At 46.9% G+C, this 12,377-nt stretch overlaps 1 protein-coding gene across 2 annotated transcripts in view; it reads left to right on the top strand.

Moving 5' to 3' along the window:
• The window catches only part of mettl24 (methyltransferase like 24), a 150,291-nt gene extending 138,940 nt beyond the window's left edge, over positions 1–11,351 (top strand). For both annotated transcript variants that reach the window (XM_085997805.1, XM_085997804.1), the window contains one exon: positions 10,479–11,351. In XM_085997805.1, the coding sequence (XP_085853931.1) occupies positions 10,479–10,790 (312 nt within the window). In that variant the 3' untranslated portion in view covers positions 10,791–11,351. The remainder of the gene's footprint in view (positions 1–10,478) is intronic.
• The last annotated feature ends 1,026 nt before the right edge of the window (positions 11,352–12,377 follow it).

Genomic DNA, 12,377 nt, shown 5'->3' with positions numbered 1-12,377 from the left:
ATAAAGCTCAATCTGTCTTCCAAATACAGTAAGTAACAGCTTCTGAGCTTGGAAAGTGAACAGCTGTGAGATGGGAGCATTTATAACAGATTTCAAGCTGTCAAGTAATGAGATGATTCCATGGCCATTCAACTCCCGCCCAGCTTAACAGACATGATCCCCGAGCAGCATGGACCCCGTTGTGAGCTGGTAAATTCTAAAGGTGAGCTCAAAATTGTTGTTAATCCTCTGTTAACAAGGTCATAATGACCTGAATTGCCTCCCCTGCCACTGTGTGTTGGGTCTGCTCAGCGCTGGCAGACCAGACATTTAGTAAAGGTGCGTCGTGCTGGGTTGACAGCGGGGTCCCGACCCGCTGTGTAAAAAAACTTTCCCACCCAACCCGCCACCGATCGAACCAGCTGACTCCCCAGAAAATTCCCCCTAAGAGTTCACAACAGTGTCCCTTCTTCTTCTTAGGCAGCCCCTCGGAACAGAGGATAACTTGCTTCCACATTAAAAATGAGTTCTCAGGTGACTGATGAGTCCAATGCGGGACCTAGAGTCTCTGTCACAGGTGGGGCAGATGGTGGTTGAAGGGGCGGGTGGGTGGGGTGCTTGGGTTGACGTGCGCTCCTTGCGTTTGGCTTCCGCTTGCTCCTGGTGGAGACACCCGAGGTGTTCGGTGCCTTCCCGGATGCTTCTCCTCCACTTTGTGCAGTCTTGGGCCAGGGATTCCCAGGTGTCAGTAGGGATGTTGCACTTTTTCAAGGAGGCTTTGAGGGTGTCCTTGAAGCGTTTCTTCTGCACACCTGAGGCTCTCTTGCTATGTCGGAGCTCCGAGTAGAGCACTTGTTTTGGGAGTCTCGTATCGGGCATGCGGACGATGTGACCCATGCATCGGAGCTGATCGAGCGTGGTCAAAGCTTCGATGCTGGGAATGTTGGCCTGAGCGAGAACACTGACATTGGTGCGCCTACCCTGCCAATGGATTTGCAGGATCTTGCGGAGGCAGCGTTGGTGGTACCTCTCCAGTGCTTTGAGATGCCTGCTGTACATGGCATGTCTCTGAGGCATACAGCAGGGCGGGTAGCACTGCTGCTCTGTAGACCATGAGCTTAGTGCCGGGTTTGAGGTCCTGGTCTTCAAACACTCTCTTCCTCAGGCGACCGAAGGCTGCACTGGCACGTTGGCCCAGATCCAAGGTCGTCCCATCCTCTGTCGTCGAATTACAGTATGCAGACGACGCTTGCGTCTGCGCTCACTCGGAGGTCGAACTCCAGACCATCGTCAGCACCTTCACCGAAGCGTACGAGAGCATGGGCCTTACACTAAACATCAGTAAGGCAAAGGTCCTCTACCAACCTGCCCCTGCCACACAGTACTGCCCCCCGATTATCAAAATCCACAACAAGGCCTTGGACAACGTGGACCACTTTCCATACCTCGGGAGCCTACTGTCAAGAAGGGCAGACGTCGATGACGAAGTCCAACACCGCCTTCAGTGTGCCAGTGCATAACAGTGTGCTAAACTAATGGTAACCAGTCTTCCTATATAGTGAATTTTTTTCCCTTTTCTTTCATCCACCGGGGGTTATCCACCGTAACTAATGGGGGTAATTGTTCATCTTCACTGTGTGGGCTGTAATCCGGTGGAGCAGATCACCCGCCTGTTGTAGAAGCAGCCTGATTTTCATTCCATTTAAATCATGAATTTCTCGCTTTACTTCCACACTTTAACCGGACAGTGTCCAGCACTAAGGTTTCCCCCATTCGAAACAACAGCAGCATAAATTTTGCTTGAGACATGTGCGACCCAGGGGTAGCTGTGTCGTCAACAGCTCTACACTTGTGATTCTCTACATTTTGTTCGCGCCCCCCACCCCCGCCCCAAAGCAGCACAGGAGGTTGAAAAACACGAGGAACTTTTTCTAGTGTCACAAAACTCTGGCACCTTATTCCTCGGTGCCAGTGGACATTTTCAACATCCCACTTTTAACATCCAGCCATTTGGTTTCTCTTTTTTCCTCCCTCACCTGACACGTTCGGTGTTCAGCGCAGAGCTGCACATGCCTGCCACTGACATCACTCACCCCCTTCCTGCCTCTGACATCACTCACCCCCATTCCTGCCTCTGACATCACTCACCCCCATTCCTGCCACTGACATCACTCACCCCCTTCCTGCCTCTGACATCACTCACCCCCATTCCTGCCACTGACATCACTCACCCCCTTCCTGCCTCTGACATCACTCACCCCCATTCCTGCCACTGACATCACTCACCCCCATTCCTGCCACTGACATCACTCACCCCCATTCCTGCCACTGACATCACTCACCCCCATTCCTGCCTTTTGACATCACTCACCCCCATTCCTGCCTCTGACATCACTCACCCCCATTCCTGCCTCTGACATCACTCACCCCACCTCCCTTTCCTATAATATTTAAGAATGACCTGTGCCAATCTAACACTTCCTCTAAGGCAGACCCTTTTGTGTTACAAATGTAAGTTATCGCTCCACTTCCTCCTCCCTGCCTTCTGCGAGTGAGCCTGTGCTCATTAGACACACACACCCACAGACACGTATAATGATACCCAGATGCTGTACGCTAGCCTATGAAGCCACGTTTTACCATTCTACTGGCTGCATGGGAAATAAAGTGAATAGTAATCTCCATCTGCAGATGTAATTTTGATTTAAAATGCCCAGCTAGCCTGCTGTGTTGGAGAGGAAGGATAATCGCTTTCTGGGCCAGATGTGCAAGGCGCTGTACTTAATAAGCCAATAAATTTTCACCAGGAGCGGGCAAATGCTGGATTTTTCAGCTTCACGGAGCAGGCGGGCGGTGGAGCTGTGACTGTAGTGGGTGCGGGCACCCGTGAGCACCGTGTAAATTATGTGCCCTCCCGCTGAACCCACAAACTCCGGCAGGTTCAGTGCCAGAAGGCACCAGGGGGCACAATTCCAGCGTAGCCTCTGGGATTGCAGTCTGCAGATTTTCGGGTCTATAGGATCTGAAATATCAAACGGTCAAAACACTTTTTAACACCGAATGTACATTTCTGGATGGCGTTAATAAATATTGTTAAATATCTCACTTTTAAAACCGCTAATTTGTCCCTTTGAAACATCCCATGCTTTGCAATGAATTAAACTTGAAATGCAGTCATTATTACAGCTCGTAAAAATATAACTGAGCAGTAAGTCTATTTTTTAGCCAAATTGTGCTATGGAATTTTTAACATCCACCTGAAGAAGTCCTCAGGCAGGACGGCACTCCCTAGGCACTGCGCTGAAGTGTCAACTTGGATTATATGCCCAGGTCCCAGAGTGGGGCTTGAACCCATGACCTCCTGAGGTAAGTATACTAGTACTGAGTCAAACTGACAGCTAAAATAAAATAATGCTGTTTATGATTTCCTTTAGGGTAAGACTGATCCACTGCTGGAGCGAGGCCCAGCTCATCATTTTGCTTACTCTGTTGATCTGGGAGATGCAAATGTCCCTGTTTCCATGACAACACATTGTGCAGATGTAGATGCAATGGATTTATCATTGCTTGTTATTGTAACCAACCCTAGGGGAGGCCGGAGACTGGCAGGACCATCCTAATTGAATGCGCGTTTCCCCTCAATCATTTTAAAATTGGATTTAAAATCTTAAATAAAAATCAAGGGGAATGAGAGCAAATGATAATTCCACTTAACATTATTCAATCACATTTGCAGCTCGCTACCCTTTTTAATATGCATGTTTATTCAAATTTGCAGCTCTTTTTTTTAATTTAGAGGCTTCACACCAGTCAGTTCTGCCTGCGATGTCATATGAGCTTTTGGTTTGGTGGTGATTGAGAGCCATGCGTTGGTTCAGTAGAATGGCTGGCCCCATAACAGCTCACGAAGCTCAGTCATAATGCATTTAGGGATTTTCCAGACATATCGTTGGCTTGCACATGGGAAGGGAACATAAACAATTTTTTTCTTTGGAGAATAGACTTCAAATTGAATTTGCATATCATTGTATTACATTCAAATGTGTTCAGCGTGGTAGAGATCAGTACCTAGGAGTTACTTACTGCCAGTGACCTATTCTATTACTTTCTGGTGTTTGTACAGATGTGTACACGTTTGAATAAAAGGAGCGTGTCTTTTTTTCACAGTAAACACTTTTTCAAATTGACTTCCTGGCTTCAGAAACTATTGTTATTGTAAACCACACCACACCACGTAGTACTGCCATTTTAAGCTTTTTACCTTGAGTTTGTCTTCAGTTGTATTCCCTTGAGTTTAGAAGGTTGAGGGGTCATCGACTTCAGGTGTGTAAGTGATAAAAGGATTCGCTAGGGTAGATACAGAGAAGCTACTTCCTCTGGTAGGGAAATCACAAACAAGGGGGCACAATCTTAAAATTAAAGCCAGGTCATTCAGGGGTGAAAGCTGTGGTGATAGTTACCCTCCGCCCCGGTAGGGGGCGACGGGGAGTAAACAGAAAGAAAAGGAATAAAGAAGCCTCGTGTTGATGGCTGAAGGAATACATCTCGTGTCCGTGTGTTGAGCACATTACATGATGACAGAAGTGGCAAGTACCCGAAATACCCATGTTAAAGACTGCCCGCGTCAATGGAACTAACTTTCCCGGTGAAACCAGTCAGCTCCCGGTGAGTGAAAGTTTACGATACGGGTGTAGCATAGTAGCTAGTTAAGCCAGGACGGACATAAACAAGAGAGACTGAGAAAAAAAAAGTGTACTTACCCCACGTTGCTTACTATCATGGCCACTCAAAGTCCTGCATTCTTTCAGATTTCTCCCCCCTCCGAATTTAATTTTACATGGCCAGAAGAGTGGCCGTTGTGGCTCAGCAGATTTGAACGCTTCAGACAGGCTTCAGGCCTTGATAAACAGTCACACGAAAAACGGGTCAACACGCTATTATATTCCATGGGAGCGGAGGCTGAAGCGATCGTCCGGTACAGGAATATTACGGCTGATCAACTGAAAAGCTACGACACAGTTAAAACGGAGTTGTCTAATCATTTCATCCCGTGGAGGAATTTGATATTCGAACGCGCAAGATTCCATAGGCGCGTGCAGGAGAGAGGGGAATCGGGTGATAGCTTCATCAAAGCGCTATATGAGCTCATAGAACACTGTGAATATGGAGCTATGCGGGACGAACTAATTCGTGACAGATTGGTTGTTGGACTAAGGGATCTTAAACTCTCTGAAAAAAATTACAGATGCATCCAGACCTCACAGTTGACAAAGCAAAAACACAGGTTTTCCAAAGTGAAGCAATAAAGAAACAGCAATCAATGCTTCAGAAAGATAGTAATGAGGAGGAGGAGTCCATTGAAACCATAAGTGCCCCCCGACAATCAGCCCCCCAAAAACATTTTTCTACCAAATCAAGACAAACTGACTCATATGAATATGTACAGAGGCCTCGCACTGGAACACATTTCCAACCACAAAAGCGGAGTTGCAGATGGTGTGGCCGGAGTACACACAATCGACAAATCTGTCCAGCCAAAGATGTTAGCTGCAGGAATTGCCAGAAAATGGGACATTTTGCTGCAGTTTGCCGATCCACACCTGCGGTTGCTGAAAAATGCAGAGCACGAGCCAGGTGTTCTGTCTGGTGGCTTGGATTAAGCGGTCAACTACAACGTAAAGTACAACAATGCCCAAGCTGCGCCCAAATGAGACAACAACCACCAGAGCCATTGATTCCAGATGACACCCCGGAGGGCCCATGGCAGAAGGTTGGGGCTGATCTATTTCATTTGGATAACTCAACTTACCTGGTAATGTTTGACTACTTCTCTAAGTTCATTGAAGTTATCAAGCTCCTCTCCACCACCTCACATGCAGTCGTTGAATGTATGAAATCCTGCTTTGCCTGCCTAGGGGTCCCCCTGCTGGTCCGAACAGATAATGGCCCCCAATTTGCTTCGGACACCTTTCGCTCATTTGCCGACAGCTGGGACTTCACCCATGTCACATCCAGTCCTCTGTATCCTCAAAGCAATGGGGCTGCCGAGTGCGCTGTCCAGACAGCCAAACAGCTTTTAAAAAAGTCACCTGACCCATACCGGGCACTCCTTGCATACCTCTCCACACCTCTTTCTAGCGGATTCAGCCCTGCTGAGTTGCTACAAGGCAGAAAACTTCATACAACCGTGCCAGCTATGCCATCACTCCTGACCCCAGGCTGCCCCGACCTCCAGAATTTTACAGACAAGGACAAACAATCTAAACTAAGACAACAGGCCAACTTTAAGTCGCCACAGAGCTAAGCCCTTGTGTCCACTCCTTCCAGGTGACTATGTGTGGATACGTGACTCCCGCAAAAGAGGCATTGTGCAAGGACAGGCCAACACCCCAAGATCGTATCTGGTTGATATCCAGGGCCAGATTGTTTGCAGGAACCGCAGACACCTTGCACTTACCCAGCAGCCCCCAGACGCTGCTGATGAGCCTTCCATTCCCAATGACTACAATGGGGATGCGGGTCCTGGAACTCCTCCACCCACAGGGGATACCCCACCTCCGTCTCCTCCACCCACAGGGGACACCCCACCTCCATCAGGTTCCAGACGATACCCTGAAAGGGTCCGCAATCCTCCTTCATACCTCCAGGACTTTGCAACATGAATAGCTTAAGAACCAAGACACCTCATTGGGTCAGAATAATACCCGAGGTACTTGGTGGAGGGTTCAGGCAGTCACCTTGTCCCTCCAAGCTTACTCTGCTTGCATTATTCATGTTTCTCTAAAAAAAAAGAGATATATTGTGCATTAGAGATGTTATGTTTGTTAGAGTTTGTTATTTCTTAAGCACAGTAAAAAAGTAATGATTTGAAAGAAGGTCATTTGAAATGTTAACAGTAAAGGAATAGTATTCAAAGTCTGTTTAGAAAGGGAGATGTGGTGATAGTTACCCTCCGCCCCGGTAGGGGGCGACGGGGAGTAAACAGAGAAAGAAAAGGAATAAAGAAGCCTCGTGTTGATGGCTGAAGGAATACATCTCGTGTCCGTGTGTTGAGCACATTACAAAAGCAGGAAGCACTTTTTCACGCTAAGGTTAGCGGAAATCTGGAATTCTGGCCCCCCCCGCAAAAAGGCTGTGGATGCTGGGTCAACTGAAATTTTCAAGACTGAGATCGATAGATTCTTATTAGGTAAAGGTATCGAAGGATATGAATAAAGGCGGGTTAATGGAGTTAAGATATAGATCGGCCATGTTCTCATTGAATGGCGGAACAGGCTCGAGGGGCTGAATGGCCTTCTCCTGTTCCTTTGTTCCTAAGAACAAATATATATTTGATGCCTGTGGGGAGAGTATTTGAAAGAATAGGTTCCTTTGGTTGAGCACTTTAAGGATTGGAGCAATTTGTTTGATTTTGGTTACAAGAGTTGAGTTAGTGGGTTGGGGTTAGCAATGGTATCCTGCCTAACTATTGGTCCTCTTGGCCGAGACCGTTGGCCTTGCTAGATTTTGGGTGGGCCACTGTTGCTCTCTTCCTGTTTTGACCTGCTTTCTCGCCCTGGGAGGTTGCTGGCGTGTGTGGGGGAAGGAGGCCGCGTGGAGACTTCAGACAATATAAGCTCTCTGTTTACGGGAAATGCTTCCCTTGCATTCAGCCCATGGCAATTTTCAGAATATACTGGTTTACACACATTGCTAGTGGCCTGGAGCCTTGATGTGTTTCAGCATCAGTGGATGGCGATGCAGGTTTGATCTCTGCAGGGCTCCTGGTCCTAGCTGAGCTGCTGTAGACAGAGCCCAGTGCCTCCCGCTCCCTCCAACCGCAGGCATAAGACAGGGAGACTTGGACGGTGTCTCTCTCCTTCCTGCTGCTGCACACCTCTTTGTGGTTGATTCAAAGTGGCAGTGATAGTAGCCTGGAAGCAGGTCATCAGGCTGTATGTAGGAGGTGCGTAACCTAGGAGACCAAAGCAGGACTGAGAATAAAAAGAGGAATTAATGCCTCAGAAAAAAGGGTGAATAAACTGTCATAGGTTTTACATAATCTCTAGTTTAATCTCTGCAAACCGACTAAATCCTGTCATGTTTTAACAAAAACAAAATAAAAAGGATTCAGCCAGTTAGTAAACAGACTGAACCCATTGCCACAAATATTCAAAGAGCAGATATACAGCAAGAGAATCTCCCTTAGTCTTCATGATCCACCGTACTGAAATGGTTGAACCTCATGAGGCTCCACGTGGGGGAAGCCCTCCAATTGAAACGATTTTTTAAATAAAGCAAATAAATTAAGAAGAAAATGATGGGTAACTGGGTCATGGTATGTTACCTGCTGGGACATGGATTTGAACCCAGTTCAGGTGATGAGATGAAAGTCTAACCTGTGACAGCTGCAGGTGCTCTATGTGGAACGAGTCGGGGAAGATTCAAGCCATTCCTCAACACAAAACTACCCAGAATCTGGGACTAATTGCTGCTTAATTTGTACTGTCGCTCAGAGAGGCCATGAGGTTGGCTAGTGTGGGGAATGAAAATACACTGCGGTAGTAGAGGCTGGGAACGTGGAGAAAAGCAGATTGCGGAGGCAAAATAGAGTCTGCATCTGGTGACATAGGGTACCAAAAGTAGAAAAGTGTTCTACTTCCCAGGACTGATATCCATCACTTTAATGGACACAGAAAGAAAAAAAAGATAAATTTGTGAAGTAAAAAAAAATTAGCTTATAGAGTCATAGAGTCATAACAGCACAGAAGGAGGCTATTCGGCCCATCGAGTCCATGCCGGCTCTCTGTAGAGCAATCCAGTCAGTCCCATTCCCCCGCTCTATCCCCGTAGCTCTGCAAATTTATTTCCCTCAAGTGCCTATCCAGTCTCCCCATGAAAACATTGAGTGTCTCCGCTTCCACCACTTCCATCAGCAGCGAGTTCCAGGTCCTCACCACTCACTGCATAAAAAAGTTTTCCTCACATCCCCCCTGTATCTCTTGCACAAAACCTTAAATCTGTGTCCCCTAGTCCTTGTACCATCAACTAGCGGGAACAGCCTTTCCCCATCTAGCCTATCCAAACCTGTCATAATCTTGTACACCTCTATCAAATCACCCCTCAACCTCCTTTGCTCTAATGAAAACAAATCCAGCTTCTCTAACCTGTCCTTGTAGCTAAGATCCCCCATCCCCGGAATCATTCTGGTAAATCTCCTCTGCATCCTCTCAAGGGCCTTCACATCCTTCCTAAAGTGTGGTGACCAGAACTGGACACAATACTCCAGTTGTGGCCCAGGGACTAGGGACAGGTTCACTGGCAAGGCTTGGAAGCTAAGCAGAGCCAGGCCTGGTTAGTACCTGGAGGGGTGACCACCAGAGAAGACCAGGTACAGAAGGTCGAGGAGGGGCGGTTGGTGAGAAGGTCACGGAAGGAGGAGTGGCTGGTGAGCAGGCCCGGGCGTTGGGCTGAAGATTGTTGGACAGGAGGAATGGTGGAAATGGAATGGCGGCACGCAGCGGCTTTGCTTCTCCTAGTCATGGGAGCTTGCAAGATCACATTTCGTTGTTCATGTACTTGTGCAATGACAATAAAGTTGAATTATTATTAACCAGCGATCTAGGGTTAGTACTTATTCTTACAATAAAGTACCCCTTTAAAGAAACAAATTCTCTTTGGTGTTAAAAAAACAGTCTTCATGCTTTTTATCCCCTTTTTTTCTCTTTCTTAAGATGCTCACTCGTGGCCCCACAGGTGCTGGCATCCTCAGACACCTCACCATCCAAGCTCTGCCCTCACCAGATGTCCACACTGTTTCCAGCAGGGGGCTGCTGGACAACAATCAGCAGCCTGATGTGATATTGTCTTGCCGAGGAGCATGGAGGCCAGTCATAGCAGTCCAGCAACTGCTCTGGCTGAGATCAGCTAACACTAGGCATACTGGAGACTGAGGCTGGTCTCTCCTGGTCTGTGTGGCTCAGGCCCACAATGAGCAATGTATTCATTCACAGAGAAAGAAAGGAAGACTTGCATTTATATAGCGTCTTTCACGACCTCAGGATATCCCAAAGTGCTTTACAGCCAATGAAGTACTTTTTGAAGTGTAGTCACTGCTGTAATGTAAGAAATGCAGCAGCCAACTTACGCACAGCAAGCTCCCACAAACAGCAATGTGATAATGACCAGCTAATCTGTTTTTAGTGATGTTGGTTGAGGGATAAATATTGGCCAGGATAACTCCTCTGCTCTTCTTCGAATAGCGCCATGGGATCTTTTATGTCCACCTGAGAGGGCAGACAGGGCCTCGGTTTAACGTCTCATCCGAAAGACAGCACCCCCGACAGTGCAGCACTCCCTCAGCACTGCACTGAAGTACCAGCCTAGATGTTGTGCTCAAGTCTCTGGCGTGGGGACACTGAATCATCGGGTCACTTAGTTTGATATATTCCCAGTTCAATCTGCATGTGCAGCAGTGATTTAAGAATACATGTCCCAACGAATCTGTTTTCTCTTCCTAGATTGATGTTCTCAAGGCAGACATGGAGAGTGCAGAGTGGAAGATTCTGGAAAACCTCATTCTGGAAAATGTCATTGAAGAAATTGGACAATTGGTTTTTGCAATACATCTACACTGGCCTGGGTTCGAGGTCAGTGGAGATGACAGTGATGTTGTTCGGTATTGGTACAGTCTTCTGAAGGAACTAGAACTGAGGAGCTTCAAGCTTTTCCGCAGTTACAAGAATGTAAATAAGCCACAAATCTTCCTGCGAAAGCAAGCTTTCAACGCTAGTAGCAGCTATATACTCAGCTGGGTCAATACCCAGTGGTGATAGCATTGAGTCAGGAGCTACAGAACACATTGGTGACAAACTGCACTGACCTATGCGTTGTGAGGGCAGAACAGTATTATGCTGCTGTTTCGACTTTCAAGAGCTCAAATTCTGGCACCCGATGAGGCATACATTCGTTTGCCTCAGAAAAAGCTATCAGAGATCAGCAGTGTGAACCTGCTTCAGGAAAATTAAACTATTCCAAAGAAACAAAGCCTTAAGAACTTACGGAAGAACAATTTCAGTTGTCACCGTGGCTGCTTATTTACAAATCCAACTCGACGCTATGGCTTTCTCCAGGCAGTAAAGTGAACAGTACCGGCATCTGATTTGGACATTACTGGAGCAGAGACATATACAGCCGACATGACGTATGTGTATAATGTGGACAAGCTCAGTTGTTACACACATTAAAAGTCAAAGGTAACAATTGTGCGATGTGGAATGTATTTATGGGAGACCCGGTTCTCAGGGTGGACAGTTGTCAACATTGGTGACAAAATGATATACATATTACAGAAGGAAATAGAAACAGTCAGGAAAATAAATTCTTTCAAACAACCTGCCTTCCTTTTCTTTGGTTCTCATAAAACAAAAAGTTTAATTTACAAATAAACAAATGGGGGTTGAAATCGGTTTTGTGCTTATATGGGAGTGGGTTAAACAGCTGGTGGTGCTTCCAGTGCCTTAAATGAATAGAAATAATTGACATTTATACAGCACCTTAGTATATCTCTTAGAAGGAGTTCACATACAATGAATTAGTTCGAATTACACTCACTGTTATTGGGAACGGTAGTATAGTGGTTATGTTATTGGACTTGTAATCCAGAGGCCTAGACTAATGATCCAGAGACATGAGTTCAAATCCCATTATGGCAGCTGGGGAATTTAAATTCAGTTAATTAAATAAATCTGGAAGCAAAAAGTTAGTGACCATGAAACTATCGGATTGTCGTAAAAACCCATCTGGTTCACCAACGTCCTTTAGCGAAGGAAACCTGCCATCCTTACCTGGTGTGGCCTATATGTGACTCCAGACCCACAGCAATGTGGTTGACTCTTTAACTGCCCTCTGAAATGGCCGAGCAAGCCACTCAGTTGTAAAAAAAACTGCTACGAGAAACAATAAGAATAAAACCGAATAGATCACCCGGCATCGATCTCGGCACTGGCTACAGACCGGACAACGGCACACCCAGTCCAGTCGACCCTGCAAAGTCCTCATCACCAAAATCTGGGGACTCCTCCATCACCATCCCTGGGTATGTCCTGTCCCACCAGCAGGACAGACCCACCAGGGGTGGCGGCACAGTGGTATACCGTCGGGAAGGAGCGGCCCGGGGGGGTCCTCAACATTGACTCTGGACCTCATGAAGTCTCATGGCTTCAGGTCAAGCATGGGCAAGGAAACTTGATTACCACCTTCTGCCCTCCTTCAGCTGATGAATCAGTACTCCTCCATGTTGCACACCATTTGGAAGAAGCACTGAGAATGGCAAGGGCACAGAATGTACTCTGGGTGGGCACTTCAATGTCCATCACTAAGAGTGGCTTGGTAGTACCACTACTGGCCGAGTCCTGAAG

The sequence above is a fragment of the Somniosus microcephalus genome, chromosome 9 (genome assembly GCF_052327205.1).
Source record: "Somniosus microcephalus isolate GS21.2 chromosome 9, FLI_Smic_1.0, whole genome shotgun sequence".
In the NCBI taxonomy this organism is placed as follows: domain Eukaryota; kingdom Metazoa; phylum Chordata; class Chondrichthyes; order Squaliformes; family Somniosidae; genus Somniosus; species Somniosus microcephalus.
Note: the sequence above shows the minus strand (reverse complement) of the source record. Positions and strands in the feature narration are given on the sequence as shown.